The 26,120-nt window shown below is 37.3% G+C and overlaps 2 protein-coding genes across 4 annotated transcripts in view; both read right to left on the bottom strand.

Annotated features, from left to right (window-relative positions):
- The window catches only part of MRPS6 (mitochondrial ribosomal protein S6), a 79,857-nt gene that overhangs the window by 33,038 nt on the left and 20,699 nt on the right, over positions 1-26,120 (bottom strand). The gene's annotated exons all lie outside the window — the stretch shown is intronic.
- Positions 14,971-26,114, bottom strand: SLC5A3 (solute carrier family 5 member 3). The gene has a single exon (XM_069074956.1). The coding sequence runs from the start codon at positions 25,944-25,946 to the stop codon at positions 23,793-23,795; it is 2,154 nt and encodes a 717-aa protein (XP_068931057.1). The 5' UTR covers positions 25,947-26,114; the 3' UTR covers positions 14,971-23,792.

Raw genomic sequence — 26,120 nt, 5'->3', positions numbered from 1 at the left:
GGAGGAGGGAAGGCAGGGCAATTGGAGTCAAGTGACTTGCCCAAGGTCACACTGTAGTTAAGCAACTTGCCCAGACTCACACAGTTAGTAAAGTGTCTGAGGCCGCATTTGAACTCAGATCCTCCTGACCCCAGGTCTGGTGCTCTATTCACTGTGCCACTTAGCTGCCCCATCCTTTATCCTTCTTGACCTCTCCATAGACTTTGACACTTTCAATCATCTTCCAGGTAATCTCCCTTCTAAAGATTTTATGACACTGAGTTTAACACAGTGCCTGATACATAGTAGGCATTTAATAAATGTTACCATTAGCCACTTTAAAAATCACTACATTGAGCTGCCTGCATCTAGATAAGTTGTAACATAACTACAATTTCTACAGTAGATGATAACAAATGGAATAGAAAAAGAGCTACAAATGAATACTTCCCCACAGTTATTTTGAATGGTTATCTAGATAAATTAACAAGAAAAAATGATCTCAAATTCTAAGTTTTACATGAAGGAACCAGGCTGACATCATCAGTATCAGTCCCATCTAGACTTCCTACTTTAAAAAAAAAGTACATAAAAACCTAGCTGTGTAACCTTGGGCAAGTTACTTAACCCCAACTGCCCTCCAAAAGGAAAAAAAAAAGTATGTATTACTAATGATGGTGTTGAATATTTCAATACCTACACATAGATCCACTCATATGTTGGTATTTCAAATAGTAGCCTAGCAGGAGTGGGGAATGTGGCCTTGAGGCTGAAGGTTCCCCACCCCAGAGGAAATGGCCTTACAAATTTGCTGTTTTTCACAAACGCAAAGGAACATTCAGAGGTCATTCAGTCCATTCCTCTACTTCAGGATGTGCAAAATGTTCATGCTGGTTCATTAAGCTTCTTGAACTTTGAAAATACATTACCGGATTTTTCCATGTTTCCAGACATGCCACACTCTTTCCAACTCTCCTTTATGAATTATCTTCCCCCATTATAACATAATCTCTTTGAGAGCAGGCCTGCTCTTGCTTGCTTATATTTTTAACACCAACAAAAAAGGCTTTACAAAGGCTTTTTCTAGCTAGCTAGTTAGTTAGCTATTGTCCATGGCACCACTGAGGCAATATGCTTCCATCCTAAAAATACCTAAAAATTTTACCATAAGACTGCTCTAAATTTTGATTATGCTTATGTTCTTTGTAACTTTTTGTTTTAAGAATACACTTTGAGGTTTGGGGAGGCAGCTAGGTGGCACAGCAGTGAGAGCACTGGCCCCAGAGTAAGCAGGACCTGAATTCAAATCTGCCCTCAGACACTTACTAGCTGTGTGACCCTGGGCAAGTCATTTAACTCCTACTGCCTTCCGAACCCCCTTAAAAACAAAATAAGAATACACATATGCACTGATCCTCACTGTTTGATATTAGCATAGAAATCTAGAGTCGAAAAACAGTACACTTGGGAGTCAACCATAAAGGCCTAGGTTCAAATTCCATTTGAATAGGTTTGTGACTGGGCACAACTCACTTATGTAAGTTCTGGGCCTCAGTTCTCTCAGCTGGGCTTTTTTTAATTAGGGGGAGGAGGTTAAAGGAGAGGAAGAGATGGGAAGAAGAAAAGATACATGCTTATTGATTGAAAAAACAAATTTTAAGAATTATTAAAAGTTATTAAAGACAACTTTTACTGTATCACATAGAATCACAGATCTGGAACTGGAAAGGAATTTGAGTTATGTAGTTGGAGACACTCATTTTACGGATGAAGATACTGAGTCTGTTCCAAGGGTACGCAGGTAAAAGAGTGGGGAACAGACCTTGCATTTGGGCCTAATCCTGTCACTGACATCTAGGACTATTTCTACCCTAGCATTCTGCCTCCGAAATTTTGCAGACGTGTGTGTGTGTGTGTGTGTGTGTGTGTGTGTGTGTGTGTGTGTGTGTGTGTGTGTGTGTGTACACAATGTGACTCCTAGAGTTTACTGGATAGCGGAGTCACACTGTGAAACCTGTTCTTGAGAGAAGTAATGTTGGGAGCTTGCTGAGTGAAGGGTGGATTGGCGTGTGGGGAGATGATGTAGAGAAACCAAACAGAAGGCTATTTAAGCCTGTACAAGGGTTGGTAGCTGTGTGAGCAGACCACTATGGATGTATATGAGATGCTGCAAAACATGCTTTAGCAACTGACTAGATACGTGGGGTGAGAGGGATAAGACAAGGAGGTATTTGATGAGGAAGAAACTTGAGGAGTCCAGGAGAAAATTGGTGATAGTCTGAACTAAAGTTGTGGCTATATAAGAGGAGGGAACATAAGAGGGATACAGTGAAGGTAGAAATGGCAAAGTAGTAGATGTAGGGTGAGTACACATGTGGCAGAAACATGGCTGAGGGATAAAGCAGCATAATCTGAGAGTGGGAGATTAGAGGTAAGGGAGGTTGCTCCCCCAAGGGGAAACAGCAACACTAGGAACAGTAGCCACTGAGGTAAAAAAGAATGAGGGCTAAGAAAAGGTCATTGGATTTGGTAATGAAGACATCATCAATAAGAGGAAGTATGCAGCAGGATAAGAGGAGAGAAAAAGATAAATAAAGTCATTGCCCTTGGAAGCTTACCATCTAGTCAGGGAGAAAAGATAAATGTAGATATGTATGCATGTGTATATATATATATATATATATATATATATATATATATATATATATATATATATATATATATATATATATATATATATATATATATATATATACCCAAATACACACACATATACAATGAAACAAATGCAATTTAAGCTCACTGTGAAGTATGATGGGCATGTACGAAGGGGGAAAGGGGATTTGGTGCTGTGGATAATGAAGACGATGGATTTTGATCTAGGCTTTAAAAATCTCACTGTTTAACAGTTTTGTTCTGATTTTTGATTTTGTTTTGTTTTCTATGTTTCCATAAGGTGCCATTCTCTAATGGACATGATGTTTATTCATTCAAAGAAATAAACCAGCAGGTTTCAGGGGGCCAAAAAAACCCAAAAAACAAAATCCCAAAGAGAGTGTTAGAAGAATAACACTACAAGTAACTGATGAAGGAAAGAAATGGTATTTTGTTAGACTGGATAATTCTCTGACTGGAATAAAGCATAGAAAAGGCATATCTTATTGAAAAACAATATAACTGCCTATTCATTTCCTTCAATTATTTATCAACTGGGAAATAGCTGTTATTCTGATAAATGTGAATTGCTTTCCTATCTACCTATCTATCTGTCTGTCTTTCTGTCTGTCTATCCATCCATCTCTATCGGGAAGAGATAAACAGGACTTCCCCCATCACAACATAATGTGACCTTTATCAGAGAAACTTGTTGTAAAGACTTTTTGCTCAGTTAACTGTTTCCTTCCTAATGCAGCTGTATTTAATTTGTTTGTATAAAAATGATATAATTTTATGTAGTCAAAATTTTCCATGTTTTGCTCTGTTATCCCATCACATGTTTAGTTATGAACATTCCTCCCCAGCCATAGATATGAAAGGAAATTTCTTCCTATTTGCTATTTCTACCAATTTCTTCCTTTTCTCTCTAGTTTGATTTATATACAGATCACACATCCATTTTGGAGCTTACCTTGGTAAAAGATGTAAAGTGTTGGTAAACCTAATTTCCACCAGCCCGGTGTGCATGCAGTCAAATACTGAGTGCTTACCTAAGTAACCGGAGCCCTTGTGTTTACTGAACGCTAGGATAATAGGTTCTTTTGTTTCTGTATGTTGTAGATTACTCTATTCTCCTGACTGAATTTTTTTTAACCAATATCAAACTGTTTTGTAAATTACCACTTCATAGTAGAACTGGTACTACTGGGCCCCTATTACTTCCCAATTATTTTTCTCATTATTTCCCTTGAGATTCTTGACCTTTTGTTCTTCTGGACAAATTTTATTATTATTTTTCTAGTTTTAAAAAATAACTGTTTGGCCATTTGATTGCTGTAGCACCAAAATAAGTTAATTTAATTAGTATTTTAATTTTTATTTTACTGGCTTGCATTAGTGATTAACATCACTCTAATTATTTAGATTTATTTTTTATGTAAAAAATATTTTTAATAACATTCATACAGTTTTCTGTATGTATGGTGGTAGATACCAAAGTATCATACATATTCTGTAGTTGCTTTAAATGAAATCTCTCTAACTCTTCCTTCTTTTATTTATATTATACAAAAAAATGCTGATTTTAAAGAATTTATTTTGCAACCTGTCATTTTGCTGAAGTTAGTTTTAATTCATTTTTATTTGACTCTTTAGGTGTCTCTAAATACACCATCACATTATCTGCAAAAAGCAACAATTTTGAGCAGCTTTGGAGCCCAGAGACAGTAAGGGGGTGGAACTAGTAAGAAAGAGATTAGAGGACCCTTTGCTGATTCTGGGTACAGCTGGCACTGACTGACAACTGATTGCCCATATAAAGTTCTGTGTCTCAGTTCCAGGGTGGAGAGGTGCACTATCTCTTATGGTTGTAAGAGATCAGGGACCTGGTCACAGTACCAGAGCAAAAAGGAATACTAGTACTTGCAGCTGCAAGGGGGCAGGGGCTCATCCTGGGTAAAGACCTAAGTGCAGACCAGAAAAGCAATGTCAACACCTCTCCCTGAATCATACCACCTTGGAGGCACCAAAAACTTGCAGACTCCCAGAATTAGCTCTGAAAATAGTAGCATGAAAAAGTCTTAAGCTTAGAACAGCACCATTTTACCCCAAGGTAAGGAGAGCCTAACTTTAAAAGTCAAGAAATAGGTTGGGAAAATGAACAAACAACAAACACTACTGTGGTGGTAGGGAAGAACAAGACACAAACTTAGAATAACATAACAATGTGAAAACAGCTACATGCAAAGCTTCAAAGTAAAATGCTAAGTGGACCCAGGCTCAACCAGAATTTCTGGAAGAGCTAAAGAAAAAGATAAGACTAGGTATAGCAAAATCTGGGAAAAGAAATGAGAGTGATGCAATAAAATTATGAAAAGACAGTTAACAGTATGGTAAAGGAGGTACAAAAAATACTGAAGAAAATAATACCTTAAGAAAACTGAATTGGTCCAACAGTTTTTTTAAAAGGCATAAAAATTCACTGAAGAACTCCTTAAAAAGCAGAGTGGGCCAAATGGAAAAGGAAGCACAAAAATTCACTGAAGAAAAGAAACTCCTTAAAATGCAGAACTGGCCAAATGGAGAAAGAGGAAAAGAAGTTTACTGTCGAAAATAATTCCTTAAAAATTAGAATTAGACAAGTGGAAGTCAATGACTCTATGAGACATCAAGAAACAAAAAACAAAGTTTAAAAAAAAAACTAGAAGAAAACATGAAGTATCTCATCAGAAAAAACAACTGACCTAGAAAATAGATTAAGGAAAGATAATTTAACATTTTCTGGACTACTTGAAATCCATGATCAAAGAAAGAGCCTAGACATTACATTTCAAGAATTATCAAGGAAAATTGTCCAAATATCTTAGATGCAGAGAGTAAAACAGAAAGAATTCACTGATTGCCTCCTAACAGAATTCCCAAAATGAAAACTCTCAGGAATATTTTAGCAAAATTCTATAGCTCCCAGGTCAAGGAGAAAATACTCCAAGCATCCAGAAAGAAACCATTCAGTTATGATGGAGCCACAGTCAAGATCACACAAGATTTATCAGCTTCCATAATAAAGGAGTGGAGGGTTTGGAATATGATATGCCACTACTTCCCAAGAAGTCAAAGGAAAAAGACCCATATGATAATTTTTTTAAAAACATATATAGTAGCTGTAGTGGCAAAGAACCAAACATTTTGAGGGGATACTCATCAGTTTGGGAAAGGCTGAACAAGTTGTAGTATATGATTGTGATGGAATAATATTGTGCTAAAAACAATGACAAGAGGAAGTGGTTTCAGAAAAAAAATGGCAATATCTCTATGAAGTGATATAAAGGGAAGTGAGAAAAATTAGGAGATTATTGTACACAGTAATGGGAATGTTGTAATGATGATCTTGGAAGGGCTTGACTACTCCAAGCAATATAATGATCCAAGACAATTGCAAAGAACTAAAGATGAAAAATGCTATGCACCTCCAGGGAGAGAAATGATAAACCTCTGAATGCAAACTGGAGCATAATTTTCTTGTTTTATTTATTTATTTTTGCAATATGGCTAATATGGAAATATGCTTCACATGATTTCACTTATATAACACAGAATTTGTGCTTACCTTCTCAGTGGGTAGGGAGGAGGGAGAGAATTTGAAACAACTTAAAAAGAAAAGAATGTTTAAAATTTTTTTAAGTGCCAGCAAAAAAAAAAGCAACAATTTTGTTTCTTCTTTGCCTCTGCTTATTCCCTCGATTTCTTTTTCTTGTTTCATTGGTATACCTAGCATTTCTAGTGCCATGTGATATAAAAATGGTAGCAATGGATATCCTTGCTTCATTCTCATCTTATTAAAAAGTTTCCATCACATATAATATTGGCTCCTGATTTTAGATATGTTTTGCAGCTGTTCAGTCATTTTCAGTTGTGTCTAACTCCTCATGACTCCTTTTGGAGTTTTCTTGGCAAAGATAACTGAAACGGTTTGCCATTTCCTTCTCTAGTTTTTTTTTTTTTTTTAAATAATAGATGAGGAACTAAGGCAAACAGGGTTAAGTGACTTGCTCAGGATCATACACCAGATTTTAACTCAGAAAGATAAGTCTTCAGGCCCAGTGATCTGTCCACTATACCACATATCTGTCCTACTACTTATCATTTTAAAGAAAGGCACCTATTTAGTGTTTTTAACAAAATGGGTGTTGCATTTGTCAAAAGCTTTTTCTACAAATTAACACACAATTTATTGTTCTTACTATTTTTTTTCTTTTTTTCCCTTTTGGAGGGCAATTGGGATTAAGTAACTTGCCCAATGTTACATGGCTAGTTTTTTTTGTGTGGGTGTTGTGCCTGAGGCTGGAACCAAACTTTGGTCCTCCAGACTCTGGGGCTGGCGCTTTACTCGCTGCGCCACCTAGCCGCCACCTGTTCTTACTATTAATAAGGCCAATAACATTTATAGCTTTCCTAACATTAAACCAACCCTCTATTCCTGGTATAAATCCAATCCTGCTATTGCTATTATACCATTATTATATTCAATCCTGGATAGTCTGAATTCTGGCACTTTTGTGTACACGGACCACCAGGACAACCCTTTACTTTCTGCAGTTTATTCAATGCCTGGCTCAGTCTTCTCTTCAATTCCTGCCCTCATACTAGAGGACTTTGGCAAACATACCAACAATCCCTCAATCACCCTACCCTCACAGTTCCTTAACTTACTCATTTCTCATGACCTATTCCTCCACCTCACCTCAGCCACATGCAAAGATGGATAATTTTGATGACTTTGCCATCACCCACAATGGAACATTTGAATGTTCATGAACTCTGAAACTCCCTTGTCTAATTATAATCTATTGTAATCCCATTCTCTCTGCCATACAATCCCAAACCCTATTCTTCCTTCATCCATACAAGGACCTTTAATCCTTAATGCTTCAGTTCTTTTCCAGACACCACTAGTTATTCTCTCCTCTCTTCCCTATTTTGACCCTTTGTTTCAGTTTCAACTCTTGTATTGTTAATGTATTTTTGCTTAATGGGAAGATCTTTTCCATCCATTAATAGGTTCATGTGACCAGCTTGAATCACATGGAAGCCTGAGTCACATGAGTCTGTGGTGAGAGGATGTTGCTGAGCAGGTTGGAGCAGAGCTGAGATAAAGGTGGTCAGAGTAGTTAGGGCTGAGGGAGAAAAAGGAAGCAGGTAGCCAGCAATGAGTCTTCATTTATGGGAAGGCCCTAGCAAAGGAAAGGCCTGGGATTGTGGAGTCTCCTGTATTGTTGGGGCTTTTTTTTAAAGCAATTGGGGTTAGGTAACTTGCTCAAGGTTACACGGCTAGTTATTTCTGGGTGTGGTGCTAAGTATCTGAGCCGGGATTCGATCCCCAGGTCATCCCGACACTGGAGCGGGTGCTCTTACTCACTGAGCCACCTGGCTGCCCCTCCTGTATTGTTATTAGAGTTCTTTGCTGCTATGATGAATTTGGCTTTCTGGTGTTTGAATAAATGTTTTGGTTCTGCCTTCCATGTGGACAGTCTGTTATATTTTGCAATTCAGAATTGCACCAACATATTCATAGCCGCTGTGAATATCTTGTTAGCACTACAACTCTATACATTGTCCTTTTCTATTGAGTCCCTTGCCCCTTTACAATGCTGCTCATCTGCCCTACCATGCAAAGCCTCAAACTTGGATCATACTACCATCTGCTGCTTTCCCTCCTATGCACATAGTGCTGAATTTAGTTGAAGGAAATCATGAAACTATGCCACTTGGGCTCATTACAAATTTAAGCTATAGAATCTTAACTCTAGTTTAAAAATCTAATCAAATTTTCTTTTGTTTATGGTCATATAAATTACATTTGTTCTCTAATCACAGAACAGTTCCAGTATCCAGATTTCCCCAATTATTAACCTAAAAAGTTTTCTAATCACTTCTTCATCTGTATATCACTGAAACATGCCATATTTTCCATTCAATCCAGTATTCAACTCAAAAGCTATGTTCATCAAGAAACTTTTTTGGAAAGTTCCTGAGACAGAAGAATAAGGTCACTGAAGTCTACTGTTTCAAAACTGCTTTTTGCACATAGGATTTCCTCACTCACATGGCTCGTGGGCATGTTTCTGAGTGTTCCCACTTTACCTTACAAACATCACATACACTGGAGGGAGAATGTGACCCAGCTTTATGTCTGGACTGTAATTTATTATTCCTTGACCTGTCTGATCGCAGTGAGGGTTACTAGGGGCAACAAGTGAAAACTGAAAAAGGGCAAATTATTAAAAAGCATTTATCAAACATCTACTATGCTCCAGGTACTGTAAACACCAACCCCCATCCCCACCCCAAAAAATGTTCGCAATGAGCTTACGTTCTACAGGGGGCAAGGAGAGGGGAGAAGGGAGAGGAAAGACAACATGTCAACAGAACATGAAGAGAACATAAAGAAAGAAGGTAACTAATAAAAGGCAGATAGGAAAAAAAAAACGTTGGAAGTTAGCGAGAAGAAATCAGTTAGTTTTAGGTAAAAAAAAAAGTAGTGCTTAAAGGAAGAGGGGAATTCTGAGATGAAGTGAAAAGAGAGAGGATTTCAGGCATGGGGGCGGGGGGCAGTCAGTATAAAGTAAAAAAGCCAAGGGATGGAGTCCCTGTGTGAGAAACAGAAAGACCATCAATTCAGCTGTATCAGAGTTCAGGAAGGAGAAAAGCACTGATTACAGTGTCTACTATGTGTGAGGCACCATGTTTAAGTATTTTACAAATATTATCTCATTTGATCCTCACAACCACTTTGGGAGGTAGATGTTATTAATGACCATCCCTATCTTTTTTTTTTGAAGGGGGGAAAGTAGGGCAATTGGGGTTAAGTGACTTGCCCAAGGTCACATGGCTATTTTTTTTGTGTTAAGTGTCTGAGGTCGGATTTGAACTCAGATCCTCCTGACTCCAGGGCCGGTGCTCTATTCCCAGTGCCACCTAGCTGCCCCAACCATCCCTATCTTAAAGACAAGGAAATTGAGGTAGAGGTTAAATGACTTGCCCGGGGTCACACATTTTGTGTCTGAAACTGAATTTTAACTCGAGTTTTCCTGACTCCAAGCTAACCAAGCTAACAGCTCTATCCACTGCCCCACCCTCACTGAGGAGGATAAGTAGTTAATGTATAATAAGACTTAAAAGACAGGGTTATACAGAATTTATATTTGATCCTGGAAGCACCAGGGAGTCAGACAGTGACATTTACTGAGGAGAGGAATGAAACTGTCACATCTACACTCAAAGTAAATCACTGCGGCAGCTGTGTGGATGAATGGTATGATACGGGGAGATGGAAACCAGTCAGAAAATAGTTGAAATAATCTAAGCATGGATGAAGGCCCCCAAAAAGTTTGTGTCTGTGTGAATAGAAAGGAATCGGGCATTAATTTACTGGGGCTGAAATGGCAATGGATATGTGGGGTAACCAATGTAGGTTATTGGAATGGTGGTGCCTTTGATAGAAAGAAACATTTAGAGGTAGTTTTGTTTTAAACATGTTGAGTTTGATTGAGATGTCTATGGAATATCCAGTGTAAAAAGTCAAATGGGTAGTTGGTCAAGTGGAGTGAAGCTCAGAGGAACTTAGATCCATAGATAAGTGTCATCTGCATTGAGGTACTGAAAAGGTTTCCAGGGATCATGAAGAAGCATTTATTTGGGGGCACTATACAGATTAAACACCATGTATGCAAACAGAAAGCAAGAAAGTCCCTGTTCAAGGAGACTACATTCAAAGATGGGAGATAATATATATTATCAGTCATATAGAGCAGATGTGAGACACTGAGATGTGAATGTAGGTCTTTCTGAATCTGAAGACAGCTACCAGGCTCCAGAAAATACAGATATAGCAACATTTCAGGCTTAGTGTTGATGAAATGTGCTTTTAGCTAACCACTGCTGCTCTTTGGGAACTGAAAGTCCAACTAAACAGTGTAATTTAACTTCAGCTGTATATTAAATATAACAATGACAAGGAGTAAACTATAGCTATCCAAATGACACAAAGCTAACTTCAGCCTGGAAAACCTCTACCTCGACTGGCATAAAGGCAAAAATTAGATTTCATTCACTTCAAATCCCTCCACCTATCTTGAGATTAATTTTCCCCAATGTTCTATTATACTCCAACCAGCCTCCACTCACTGAAAGCCACTGCTGATAAAATAATTTTAATTATCTGTTCAACTTTTCCTTCAATTCAGTTTATAGAAATTTCTTTATTTATGCCTGAGATGCAGGCTTCAGAAAACAATGAAGGCAGTCCAGGATAAGGAACAGCCTTGTAAGTTTTCCCCTCAGCCTAAAACTCTCAAGGACTACACTTAGATCTGTCAGAAAAGTTCTGCAGTCAGAGCTCTCTCAACATTCTGTTTGCAGGTTGGTAAAAAAAAAAAAAAAAAAGAAAAAAAAAAGAAATTACAACTATGAAAATCTGATATGAGCTCCAGGATACAGGAAAGAAGGAAGTACATCCAAAATATGCTACATTTTCAGGAGCTACGATAAGCAGCACAGCATACAAACCTACTCTATTTTATTTTACCTGGTGAAATCAGCAACCATGGATTGGATTCAATGATCATCTCTGTGCAGATGATTCTCAGATCTACTTATCTAGCCCTAACCTCTGAATGCCAATGTCCCATTTCCAACTGACTACTGAACATCTTGAACTCAATGCCTTATAGATGTCTTAAACTCAGCATGTCCAAAATGGAACATCTCTCCCAGCCTCAAGGCTCTGTCCACTCTCTTCTATCTTCTACTTAGCTGCCAAAGTGATCTTCTTAAAGCATAGGTCTGATGGCTTCCTATTAATTACTTTCAGGACTAAATATAACATATTCTGGGTTTAAAGCCCTTCAGTACCCTTTTGAGTTTTCTTACATTTCACTCCCCAGAGAACTCTTACCATCTAGCAACACTGGCTTTCTTGATGTTCCTCACACATAACACTCTACATCTTTTTTGCTGGCTGTTCCCCAAACGTGGAATGCCCTTCTTCCTCACCTCTACCTCCTGACTTCCTTCAAGGCTCAGCTTAAATTCTCACTTCTGGAAGAGGTTATTACCCTCACCCCCACCTCAAGTGCTTTCCCTTTGAAATTATCTTCTATTTTCACTTTATTATACATACATACATACATATGTGTGTGTGTGTATATATATATATATATATATATATATATATATATATTTTTTTTTTTTTAAACACATTGTCTTCCCCATTGGAACATTAGGTCCATGAGGGGAAATACTGCTTTTACCTTTTTTTTGTATCCCCACTGCTTGGCACAGTGTATTTAATAAACACTTGCTGACTGATTTAATCCAAAAAACATTTTTGGTAAGCACTGATTAGAAGCCTGGCACTGTTTGGGGCTCTAGAGACAGAAAAAGAAAAAACCAGAGTCAAGCAGTTTACATTGTGAGATGCCCAATGTACAGTTAAATACAAGGCAATATGAGAAGAGATGAGGAAAAGTGCATGGAAATGATAACAGTAGAGAATCCCACCCCTACCCTCACCAGAAACTTTTATAAAAGGGAAACTTCCTAATAAGAACTGGTCAAAAGTTGATCAGGTTTCCTGGGGCACAAATGAGATGCCCCTCACCAAGGTCAGAGTATAAGAGTTGTGATTAGGTAACACATTTATTAAGCACTACATACTGGGTAATATGCTAAGCAAACTTTAGCTAACCACTTATCATATATGTGGTAAAAAGGGTATTATTTTTCAGGTATGTGCTGCATCTAACGGTCAATGAAGACCCTTCCCAGTCAAAATTCTTTGAGGTTACTTGGAGGGAAGCCTCAGTAACATAGTAGGAGTGGTCAGTTTCCCCAAACACTCATGTGGGTCTCTGTCTAAAGATTACAATCTCCTTCCTCCCCGCCCCACCCCCCCCAACTGAATTAACCCAATAACCAGGCTGAGATCCTCAAGGACATCCCAATTCTAAATAAGTTACTTTATATATGCTTTCCTCCTTATATACCAATTCCAAGCTGCCATGGTTCACTGCTCAATGCTTACTATTTCTTCTTCCCCAAGCAGATGCCTTCCTTATTTATTGTCTGGAACCAGATCACTTCCTTTCTTCTGAAAGATGAAATTCTCAGTGAGAAAATTCAAATACTTTTTTACATCCCTGCTTTTAGCAGAAGACATCTAGGAGAAATTTGAAGAATTCAAGCCTGCCATCACATCTGTACCCCTTTCCCATACTCATCATCCCAGATCACTGCCTCCTTTGATCTACACCCAAATGTTCTCCATAGTTGTCTGCACTTAACTACCTCCTTCTTGTGGATTTCTACACAAGTGGGTTTTTATGCTGCTTTGCACTCCTCCCCTCCCACCTCATCTGTACTTTCTGGATGGACTGTTCCAAGTTACATCCCACTAACTCTCACAGATACCAATGAAATCACAATGCCTCTAGATAATAAAATGTTAATTATTACCCAGGTTGATGTATAGACATCAAAGCCTGAGCATGTTTTCTGTCCCTTTTATCTATCATTGTTTCCGGTGAATTAGAGAGCACCTCCAGCGTTAGTCTTCTTGGAACATATCTACTTCTCTCTACCAGCAAATTCATAAGGTCAGCATCTGCAGAAACTTTTTTTTTCCCTCTAGAGCACAGCTGACAATTACAGCTAATGCTATATTGATTCTAGTCTACATTAGATATATGCACCTTCCCCGGCTGAGAAATCATTATTTCAGTATCTTAAATCATGTTCCGAAGTCAATTTATAAGTCTTTATTTCAGTGATTACCAGGTACTATGCACAGGCAGTAGGGACACAAAGACAGATAGAAACAGCTCTGGGAGGAGACAACATGCATAAAACTATACATACAAAATATATGCATCTAAGTGGGAAGCAATCTCAGAAGGAAAGCAGCAACAGCAGCAGGAGGATCCAGGAAAGCACTCTGGCAAAAAGTGGGCTTTGAACCAAGCCAGAAGAGAAAGGTGAGAAAGAGTAGCATTCCAGGCCTGAGGGGGTTCACGTAGGTGAGGAGATGAAGGGTAGTAATGGATAAGGTCAGTATCATTGGACAGTACAGTATGGAGGAGAGCAAAAGGGCAGATTCTGAAGGGCTTTCAATGATAGAAGAGATTATATTTATAGTTAACAGAAAGTCCCCATTAATTGAAAGGGGAGGGAGGGTGGAGACTAGAGAAGGATGTGGTCAAACTTGCACTTTAGGAAAATTACTCTGATAGCTTAGTGAAAGATGGAGTAGGGAAGAGACCTGAAACAGGATGACCAACCAAAAGGCTATTATTGAAATAGTACAGGCATGAGGTGATGAGAGCCTGAACCAGGGTGGCAGCCATGAATGGAGAGAAGGGAACTAAATGAAATATGTAGAAAACAGATGTCCATTGGCCTAAGTGATGTACCCAGTCATTAAGGCAGAGAAGTACAAGACTGCAGAGAATTCCATTTGCCTGATCATAAGACCAGTTGTTTTATTTTTCAATTAAGATTAATGAGAAATGTTATTTCTATCATACACATTTAACCCACTTCTATCATCATGTGGATTCAGTTCCAGAGGAGTAAAATAAAGGCACATAACTTGGGTACATAGAGTAGAGGATTCCATTTCCCCTCAAGGTATGTTAATATCTATACCTTGACCACTCCCACTGGTAGCTGTGTAAATGCCTGAAATTTCAAATGAACATGATGACAGCAGGAACATCTGAAAATGTCTACCACTATCCATTTCTGAGGTGTGGAGAAAATAGCTAAGAGAGAGGTCATAATAATCAGGGGACAAAAAGAAGGGAATCACTTAAGCATTTTTAAAGGTATACAGAAGGAGATTCAGAAGGGAAAAAAGCAAGGGAGCTTTGGATATAATGTGCTAAACTACATACTTTTGGGGGCACCTCGGTGGTGCAATGAATACAGTACACAGTCAGGAGAACCTGAGTTCAAATCTGATTTCAGATACTTGACACACTTACTAGCTGTGTGGCCTTGGGCAAGTCACTTAACCCCAATTTCCTTGCCTTCCCCCCTCCAAAAAGAAAAAGTTAAATTACATACTTAAAAAAAAAGTAATGCATAATGAAGATCTGAAGTTTCATGTATAATCTTTGTTTTCAGTTATTTGTGTATGGAAATACTCAGTTGCTGGTATTTGTAGAGAAGACAATTTTTTTTAAATTTTAAACTAGGCAAATTTTAGAAGTAATAGGTATAAGGCAAAGGAACACAAGTCAAAAGAAATGACTGAAAGTCTTAAAAAACTCAATCATAACAAAGTGTCTAAATTTTCCATTTTTATTCAAAGTTGGTACAGAAGTGCTAATGTGTCTGTAAAATAATTACTATACATCAGGTAGAGGACAAAATACCACAGAAAGGAATGTTCTCTGCAAGAAATGTGGCTTAAGGTATCCAAATACTTTCAAAGGCTAATGTAGCTGGCAAAATCACATACACAAAGTACACAAAAAACATTCATATTTTCATATTTTACACTGTCAGTAATGGAAACTGCCATTTCTTGAGCAGATTTAATTTTAGTTTTTATAACACTTTTGAAAACACATCAAACTGGTATCACACAATGTCTATAACTTTTAAAATCATATTTAATATACATTAGGTTAGAATAGTGAAATTAGATTATTCATGACTCGTTAATTTTAAATCTATTCTTTCACTAAAACCCTTTCAATATTGGAATTAACCTGATTTACAAAATTCTACTGGGCATTAAACTAAATTGTACAATGAGCTGAAACCAAATAAGCCCATTTTATTTTTCAAGAATTGGAGGAAAGGAAGAATCAATGAAAGGAAAACTGACCAACAATAAAAACATAAAATTAATTTTTCCACAAGTTCATTTACAATAATTTTTGGTCTTCGGTGCACATGGTCAACAAATTAAAACAATACACATACATAAATACATGGCCCCAGTGTATTAAATGGTCTCTCATAGAAAAGCTGCACAAGATTGCGGAGTGGGCCAAAATGAAGAACATGTCATTTATTACAGACGTCTTTTAAAAATGCATTAATACTTACATATCAAAGTTACTAGATAAAAGCAGCAGTACTCTGCTGACATTTGGCTTAAAAGTAAAGGAATGAATGAAGAGATTTCACAGGATATTAGAAAAAGAATTTATTTCTTCTTGAAGAAGACTACTAACATTTTGCACAGCAACTATTTTTGATATCCACCTTATTAAAAAATAAAAGTATTGAGACGCATAGCACATTTATATAGAACTGCCATATATGATAGTCAGCACTGGTCTAAACAGTAGGGATTCCAAAAGTAAGAATGGTTTCCTCTGTCCTTTTTCTAACTTTTGTTGACTAAGAAACTGAAATGGCATAAGAAAAGAAACACACACCACCAAAAATGTAGCATATATCCATTAATTAGAACTGTAAAGAGTGATCATATTTTAAAAGAATCTTCAAAACATTTCTTTAAATTATCACATATAACATTTATAATTTTAAAATAATAAAGGGTGTAGCAGGCATACTGTATTAACTGTAATTATTTTTTTTGCTTTATCATATACTGCCAAAGTCAAACCCTTTCCTTACTTAAAACTTCTAAGAATAATCACTACATACTATCTTTCTCTATATCTTTGATACCTCTCTGTCCTAAAGGACTCTCTCCTTTACTGAAATAAGTGATCTATCCTTCCCTAAGTCTTAAGGGAAACAGTTCAAAAATGTGGAATTTATATAGGTCCCTATTATCAGTAGTCTTGGGCAGTATTATCAAGAATTTTCCACAGCTCCTCCCCCATGGAAATTATATGTATATAGTACATAAATTCATCCCCCACACACACACACAATTCTGAATGAATACTGGTTTGAAAGGGAAATAATCACAAATAGAATACTAATTCTTTTAGCTATTAATATCACTGCATCATAAGTCAAGACAACAGATTGGGAAGAATGCACCTGTAATAAATTTAAGATGGTATAATGCAGCTACTATGAGAAGATGAAAGGCAAAGTAACAATAATTCAAATGATAAATCTGCTGTTCATTATCTAGATTTGATTCTGGTTAGTTTAGGTCCTCCCATTAAGGAAAAAAAAAAGGTAATCCACATCTCTCAAATAGAAGTGCATGTAGGAATTACATAAAGTATTTAGATTACTAAAATGTGAATCTTTTTTTTTTAATCTAAGAACTATTTGTGGAATTGTTTGTAAAGGGCAATGATTTCCAAAGTAACTTTACAATTAAGAAACACCCGGCAACCTAAAGAGGAATGTTAATACACCACCAGTCCAGAAATAAGGAGTTCCAATTTTAGTCCCCTGCCCTAGGAGGCTGCAGGAAAAAAAGGCCAGGGAAGCTACAAATCACCAGACCCCACTTCCTACACTGACAGCGAATAATATTGGCAGTAAGTTTTGCTAACTGTATATTCGTACAATTGGGCTTCCCCTGTTCCTCTATGACATACAAATAGACACAGAATAACATACAGAATTTATAATTTAGGATCCCTGATGAAATGAGTAAATAACCTATTATATGGAATTTCCAATATCAGGTTCTCCATATTTATGTGTAACAAAATGGAAACGTTTTTGGTGGGGTTTAGAGTTGAAACTGGGGCAATACTAGAAATATATGATTTATGTTGTGCTTTTTGTGTGTGTGTGTGTGTGTGTATGTGTGTGTGTATATATACATATATTTTATATACACATAAAAAGGATAAATCCTGGGCTTTCAATGCACTTGTAGCTCCCTGCCATATAGAATAAAAAATGTTCTTTTCACACAAAGATTTTAGCAAACATTGCATCATAAAGTTATACTAGGCAAACATAATAGCAAAAAAATAAAAAAGGCTTACAGGAAGCCTTACAGGAACAAAAAATAAAAAATAAAAAAGCCTTACAGAGGATGTTCCAGATAAGAAACATAAATTTTTATAAGGTAGCATAAAATAAAAATCTCCTCCCCCCCCCACTACACACATGAACACTAAAATAAATATCATTTTGAGCTAAAAAAACAAACATATCACATTATGGATTCTTTTAGCCTAATAAAAAGTTGGCTACACAGTGAGCTTACATATGTATTGATTTATTCTCCTAGTTATATTAAACTATAAAAGAAAAACTGCAAGAATTAGTATTTATACTACTATAGTTAAAAGACCCAGAAAAGTCAGGACTGACCACTTGAAGGCACTATGTCAAATACAGATAATCTTAATTTTAAAAGCCACCACAAGTAACCCAGGAGATGCTGTGTTTCCCTGTATAATGAGGAAGTCAAACAAATTTTGATTTCCACATCACCAGAAAAATTTAATCTTCCTACCACTAAAATACATGGAGCGATTTTCCTGAGGCATTACTATCAAATCCTCAACCCAGATCAGTATTTACAATAGAACTTATTTTTGAAACATGCCAATTAATTATCTCTAGATGATGATTAAAAATTATCCAGATTGCCTGCCTAAAAGTAAAATACAGAATATTGTAATGCCTCAATGACCCAGAACTAGTAGCTAAGTGGGGTATGCCATTAAGTGAGTATCAGAACTATTAAGTGACAAGCTTCATTTTAAAATATTTTATGGAAATATTCTACCATGTATTAGAAATATCCCTATCATTTTAAGTTACAATAATCTTAACAACTGTGTTTGATCTATATGACCATCAGTCACTCTACTGAGAGGTAATGACATATGCCTAAGTGGGGGGGTGACAGAGGACAACTACAGCTATGTAGGAGATATCCTATGCTATGTAGTCCCTAATGGCTTGCAGCATTTACCTTGCATATTCTCCCTTATCATGTATTAGGTTTTTTCAAAAGGCTTATTGCTATCATTGTGCCTGCTTTTTTTTTTACAGCCCCCCCCAATTCATACAATCAAGATTCTCTGTAAAGTAAGGATAATGGTCTAAGTCAATAGGCTCTAGGTAAGGGCTTCTTCTATGGAATAAAGTGCATGGGTATTTTTGATCATTCATTCATTTAAAAACACACTAATTCATTAAGCACCTATTATTAACAAGGCACTGTGCTAAGTGCTAAAACGGCAGAGATAAATGAGTAGGCACAGTCCCTGTCCTCAAGGGGCTTCCAGGTCTTTACAAGGGATATTTCAAATACTCATTTTTTTCTTATTTGAAAGCCTTTTAGAGTCATGGCTGTGTCTCATTTGTTGGAATTGCTAGAAGTCTTAACTATTAGGTATATGGGGTAGTACTCTGACATAAAACATAATCTGAAAATCTCAAAGTGCTTCAAAATAACAAATTTCATTTATCCTCACAGCATCTTTTTTAGATATATCAGTAGTTTAAGCCTTATTCCCATTATTCGGTGAGAACATTTAAAAGAAACTTAGTCGGATGAAAAGGAGACAGTAGCAGCATTTGGGCACTATAATTAAGTCTGAGCCTTCTGCTAAGCTCCTATACAAAGGCAATAATGCCTTGATTAAAGTTGTCAAATATTCTAGCTTGCCACAAAGGTAGTTGGGTAGTGTATTACTGAATGAGTTCTTAACTGAGGTCTGTGGGTAGACTTTAGGATGGAGGGGAAAAATTTTATCTTTATTTTCACTAACCTGTAACTGAAAGTTGGCATTTCTTCCATTATGATTTTAAAATTAAACCTTTTAGGAGTAGAGAAGCTTCAGATGTCCATGACATACAAAAAGGTTAAGGATTTCTGCTTTAGAGTACTTTTTTAAAAAAGGAAAAGGGTTTTGCAAGTTTTATGATTGAAGGCTGTCAAGGATTACTGCCTTCTGAGTTTGGTTGAATCTTACACCTACCAATAACACTCCAACACCTGGAAGATGAAAATTTCAGTTCATCAAAAATATATCTATCCCATATCAGTCATCAGTTATAATACCTTCTTCTCTAAAACGTAATTTTTTAAAACTACCTAAAAATTCTTTTTTGGCAGCACAGCATTACTGTCTTACTGTATCAAGCTATTGCCATTATATGGAATTCATATGAACCTTTAACTGTAGCTTCCTAAAATTTTGTGTTTTGGTTTTTGGTTGCTTTTATTTTTAACAGAACAAATATCAAGGAATTAATTAACACTGGTGATAAGCTAGGGTTCACATTATTAGCTAAGAAGAATATTGAATGAAGCTGGGAAAAAGCTCTCATTTTCTAATGAAAAGCAGAAAGAGTTAAATTTAAAATAAAATAAGTTTAATATATTCTCAACTATTTTATATAACTGAACTTAGTAAATCTTTGGGATTAAAATTTGCAATATCAGAGTAAAGCAGAACTCTCATATGATGACAAGGAGTTTGAAATTACTTCAAGCTAACAAAACACTGACCAATTAAAATGTGAAAGGAAAAAGAGGAAAAGTAGGGGATGGAAGGAAAATGAAGTCAGAAAAAGAAAGGAAAGGAGTCACATCTCTGTAGACAATATTATGCCTAAAATTCATTCTGGATAACCTCAGTATTAACCAGACATCATGCCAAACAAATGTTAAAATCCTTGGAAGCAAAAATCGAAACATTGTCATTACCAAATTATGACCAATAAAGATCAACCACTGTCATCACTTCAATTATAAAGGTTAATAGTCTGTCCATCACAAAAACTGAAGGTCAAACCAGGCTTCCTTAATATGGTTAAATGTCAACATCTACTACATTCACTTTTTTCCAATCTGTGCTTGAGAAGTCATCATTTCCATTTCTATCACTTAAATTTACTGCTTTGCTCATGTTTACGTCATCCAAGTAAAACACAGAATCCCCAGTTATTTGGCTAGTTCATTTTTCCAAATGAATGGTTAGAAGAGTTTATTAGCTTTAGTTATCTTAAGTACCAGAAAATATTTTTGCTCCTATGTGTGTCCATAGTCCCTATGAAAGGGTATGTGGTCCTGTACCTTAAGCCTTATACCTTGCAAAAACTACCTTCAGTTTTCCTATCCTTCCATACCTGATAACTGGGTACAGAGGCAAGGTTTTAGAGGTGAGCTAGCCTTGGTATAGCTAGTAGGGAAGAGGAAAATATTGTAAGAGCTGCCAATATACCCCAAAATGGAAAGGATCGTGCTTGTCTGTAAGTAGCCATGGACACAGCTGTACCACAGGGACATTGGTAGAAAAAATGAGCTGCAAATAGCTGCTGATTCTTGGTAAAATAGTTATAAGTAGTATGGCATAATAGAAAAGAAAACCTCACTGGAATGGCTGCAGCTTGTAAGGACACGTCATTAAATCTCTCCCAGCCTCAACTACTTCAATTGAAGAATAAAGAAGCAAGTAGAAATGTAAGGTAGATCATCACAAACATCCATTCCAGTTCTAAAAGCTACATTCTAAGAGTATTTCTATGAAAAATGTGGGAACACCCCTAGTTGCTGTAACCATGGGCCACCTTAACAGACTGTTACAACAGTCCCTTTCATTGTGAAACCACAGACTCTTTGCAACAGAGAGAATATATCATGGCAGCCAAATGCAAAGAGGGGTTTTGGCTACAAAATGGAATGACTAAAGGACACAAAAAACTGTTAGCATTGCCAACATGAGTCCTTCAGAACCCGAATTTCTCCTATCTAAAGTAGGAGAGTGAGGAGATGTCTGGGAGGGAAAGGGCTGAGGTAGTCACTCCAGGGTAGAGGGTTCAAGCCCTGCCCATTGGGGAGTAAGGACACCTATGGAGACAAACACCTAAAAACATCAAAATAACTTGGACCATGGGACAGCTAATAGAATTCTTTTCATCTTTGCAAAACAAATTCATTCATTTCCCTCATTTTAATTCTTAGTAGCTTTGATCACTGTTACCAATAAACCAAATATGAACATTAACCTAAAATAACAAACAATAATGTGCACATTAATGTCTATAAAGAGATGTCTATTTGGCATTATCATTAAAAGTATTTTATTAAAAATAGTCCACACCTCTTTCCAAGTAATCCTGTAGAATATGTTAAGAAATTTTTGTCTACAAATTATAAATAACTATGAAACTGAAGGTTATTATTTCTGGCTGAAAAATAGTCATGGTAATAATCAGGGTTTTCAATTTAAACTAACAGTTTTTAGTTGATCACAAATTTGATAGCTTTCCTGATTCATAAACATTAGCCCAGGTTTAAGATATATATATATGTATGTATACACACACAGATACTATTATTTGTATAATAACCAATTAAGACAATCAGAGGGAGATGAGAGAACCAATGGCTCTAAATTTCATTCTTAATTAAAAACAAAAAAATTAAAATCTGTTTTTAAAAATTGCTTCTAGATCAGTGGGGTAAAACGACACCAATAGCATGCAAGTCGGCATACAGATGATTCACACTGCAACACGAGAAGCTACCAAAGAAAATTAAATTAGGACAAATCTTTACATCACAACATTTCTTAAGTTATCAAAAAACTACTAACGTTTTAATCATACCTTTCAACACAGAGAATTTCGACTTTAGAAAAGTATATCTTAATGGGCAAAACACAAGTTGGGAGACCTGGCCAACTTGGTATCTTGGATAAATAAGGCTGACCCCTTCTTATTTATCCCATGAGTATAAACATGTAGAATTAATTCAAGAATGTTCACAAGGCACTCCATAAAGACATGCTACTAATACAAGGAATTATTATAAACCACAGACATCCTCTACAAAGTCCCTATGGGGATGGGAAGACATTTTGCTACCAGATAACTTTTAAAATTAATCATAGTTGGATCAATTAGTAGTAGTCCAACACAGTAAGATTAGTCTAGAGACAAAAATCTTTTAAGCTAATGGTTCATAGTTGACTGAAAGCCAGAAGTTGTAAGAATCTTGGTAACATTTAAGTTATAAGGTTTTGATAAAATCCAAAGGGAGAAGTGTTCAACTTCTTTTTTTCATTATTATTATTATTTTTGCAAAGATGTGGAGACTGAAGACCAATATAGTTATACAGGATTCAATAAGAAAGAGTAACTATGGATTTGCTCTGTGTGCTTTTATGCCACCCTCAAAGAAGGTGGCCATCTTGTGACTTCCCTACTAATGGGCATAGGACATGGAACTCAGTTACTGAAGCAAGACAGGGGCCAGGCCATGTCAACCAGCTCCTCTAAGGGGAGCATCTCCAATATCAGAAGAGGGTTCTCCTCACAGCATTCCATCACAGGAATGTTTTCCATCCTCTTCAGAAATGACAGTCAACCAACTTGTCAGCAGGACTTAGGTTTTGAGTTGTCTCAGGAATAGCGCTCATTCGGAAACTGTACCCTTCGTGTCTCACCCATTTTCCCTTAAGGGAAAAGCATGGTGACAATTTGCAAGGGCCCAATATTTTGTATGGAAGGAAAGAGGGAAATAAAGAAAAGAAACTAGAACGTGAAGTTATTCTCAAAATCCCGTTATAGCGGCTGATGCAAGAACACCTGTGGGAAAAGTTTTCCTTTCTTTTCACAAAAACTCTTAGCTTATAAATTCTGGTAATAAAACTGGTTAACTTATTCTGATGGAGTTCCAATAAATAGCTTTATAGCAAAACTTGATTGTGCAATAAGAATCTTTTTTCTTTTTTAGAAAAATTGAATGGGGGTGGGGGAAATAGGGTTAAGAAGATGCAAGAGAATTACATTTGAATGCATCTTATACTCTGAGGTGTGAAAAATCCTACCCAGACTTGGCAGTGTATACTATACATCTGTTCAAAAGTATTGTAAAATAAATATATTCTGCTTTAAAGGTCCCATTGGTAGCTGGTCTAGTTTCTCTCATAGTATAACATTAAGATAAAACCATTTTCTTTACTTTGGTATTGAAGGAAAAAATTAATTTCATTTGCACAACTGAGGAGTCTAAAAAAAAAGTTTTGCTTCATTTAAACTGAAGAGTATTGTTTTTTGTTCAACTCTGGGTAGATTAAAAAGTCTTGCAAATAGATGATCTTTTTTTTTTTTTTGCTAAATAAAATTTGGCTAAAACCTCAGAACAAACAATGCCTGAGAGATGCAACAGTTAGATACATTTTTTTCCCCAAAGAAAGTATCCTCACAAGCTAGTGTCTCACCATCCCCTTAAAAGTTCACAGAGAGAAATAAACAAACATGAAGATTCCAAGTGAACACACAGCAAAGAGTCCAATGTTTAGTGTTAACTTAACTTTGGGAGTCTCTTCCAACATTTGTAAACAAAGAGCCTCCTCCTCCACCACATCTCGGAGGCTCCTTTTGTTCAGGCTCTTACTTTTAAAACCACAGAACCAGTCTATGAATTTCCAGTACTGGTGTCTACCCTCACTCTCTTTCTCCTGCTCTCTCTCACCCATGAGTGCTGCCTGCCCATTGGAGTAACAGTCTACTGGTGTCTCGGCCTCCGAATGACTCAGAGAAGACGCTGGGTTGCTCTCTTCTCTGCATGGCATCAAGAGGTTGATGTCCTCTGGCTGCATGGTCTTAAGGTTCTCTTCAGACTTTCCATTAGGAACAATGTGATTGGCACCCTCAAGGTTCTCACTGCATTTCAGCATGCTCTTCTCCTGCATTTTGTATGGGTCCTCTTGTGGGATGCTCTCCTTCCTGTCTGGTACTTTTACAGACCAGAAAGTGGTAGTATGTATCTGTTCCTTGGTAGGAGGTGGTGTGAGAAGGCTGACTATCACAGTAATGAGTCCTGTGATCCAAAATAAAGCTGTAGCCACATACATGTAATGGATATTTTTTATGAAGGCTGGCCTCTCATCAGGCTGGTCACATTCTGGGGCACGGTAGGTAAATGCCAGGATCAAACGAAGAGCTCCTAGAACAAAGCCAGCCATTCCACCATAAAATGCCCCTTGTTCATTGCAACGCTTCCAGAAAATGGCCAAAAGGAAAAGAGCCGCCACTGGGGGTGTCAGATAGTCAGCCACTTCCTGAATATAAAGGTACATCTGGCCCCCTTGCATCTCCACGATGATTGGCACCCATGCAATGCTGATCACTACCATGAATGCCACAAAAACTCTCCCCACAATCATTAGCTCTCTGGAGCTTGCTGTTTTGCGAATGAGCTTGTATACATCAAGGGTGAATATGGTACTGGCACTGTTAAATATTGAGTCGAGGTCACTCATCAGGGCTGCAATCATTACAGCCATCATCAGCCCCCGCAGGCCCACAGGTACCAGTTTCATCACTAGGCGTGGATAAGCAATATTGGAACATCCAGCTCGGCTGCCACAGACTTGCATGCAATGCTCTGGGTTGATACAAGCAATATCATCGGCAAATAGTATCCTTGAAATCATCCCTGGGACCACTATAATAAACATAGGCAGAAGCTTTAAGAAGCCAGCCATCAGAGTGGAGCCTTTGGCATGGGCAATATTTTTGGCAGCTAAGACCCTCTGCACAATAACCTGGTCAGCACACCAATACCACACTGAAGCCGGGGTCTGCCCAAGAATGAATCCAGGCCAAGGAACATCTTCATCCATTGGCTCACGCAACATTTTCAGGGAATCTGGTTTTGGGTGGACATTACAAGAATTCGTGTTGGAAAGGTTGTAAGTCAACAAGATCGAGGTCACATTAGGTGTTGCCAACATGTATCTTTTCTTAACTTCCTCAAACCCACCAACCTCCATCATGCTGATAACCATAAGTGTAAGTGCCCCAACAATCATGAGCAAAGCTTGAAGTGTATCTGTATAGATGACTGCAACAAGGCCTCCAGTTACAGTCAGCAAAGCAGTCATTCCAATCAGCAGGATCACCGATAAGTAAAGGTTCCAACCCAAAGACTCCTGGATAAAGAGGGCACCTGAATACAGATCAACTGAAAGCTTGGTGAAAATATAGAGAAGTAAAGACAAGGCTGCAAAATAGACCTGAATCCTATGGCCACCAAAACGCTTGGATAAATATTCAGGCATGGTGTACACCCCTGACCGGATGTAGACTGGTATGAAAACCCATCCCAGAAGCTGCAAAAGCATTAAGGCGTTGAATTCCCATGCACCTACAGCAAATCCACTTGCGGCTCCGGATCCTGCCAGCCCAATGAAGTGTTCACTCCCAATATTGCTCACAAATAAAGAGGCACCAATAGCTACCCAGGTCATAGAGCGCCCTGCCAGGAAGTATCCACTCACGGTGCTTCTATTGGATTTCCACATGGCAAAAAAACCAATGCACAAGACCAGCACAAAGTACAGGGCCACAATGGCAATGTCTGCTGTCTCCAGCACGGCCCTCATTTTGGTAACTTTGTTAAGTCAACAGCTTCCAATGATAGATGTGTTCAACTTTACTTTTTGGTCCCCCCAGCCAAGTCTTTATGCCATACGTGGACTGGACTAAATATAGTAATATAGCAGGTCAAAGTCTTTGTCCTTTGATTTGCTGTCTTGATGGTGTTGGTTGTGACAAAC

Source organism: Petaurus breviceps, unplaced genomic scaffold, assembly GCF_028583685.1.
Source record: "Petaurus breviceps papuanus isolate PSGF00001 unplaced genomic scaffold, PetGlider_PUasm1.0 90897, whole genome shotgun sequence".
Lineage (NCBI taxonomy): Eukaryota > Metazoa > Chordata > Mammalia > Diprotodontia > Petauridae > Petaurus > Petaurus breviceps.
This window is presented reverse-complemented; position numbering and strand designations above follow the sequence as displayed.

Coding starts and splice junctions, on each gene's coding strand:
- SLC5A3 (XM_069074956.1), bottom strand. CDS start 25,946: ATGAGGGCCGTGCTGGAGACAGCAGACATTGCCATTGTGGCCCTGTAC.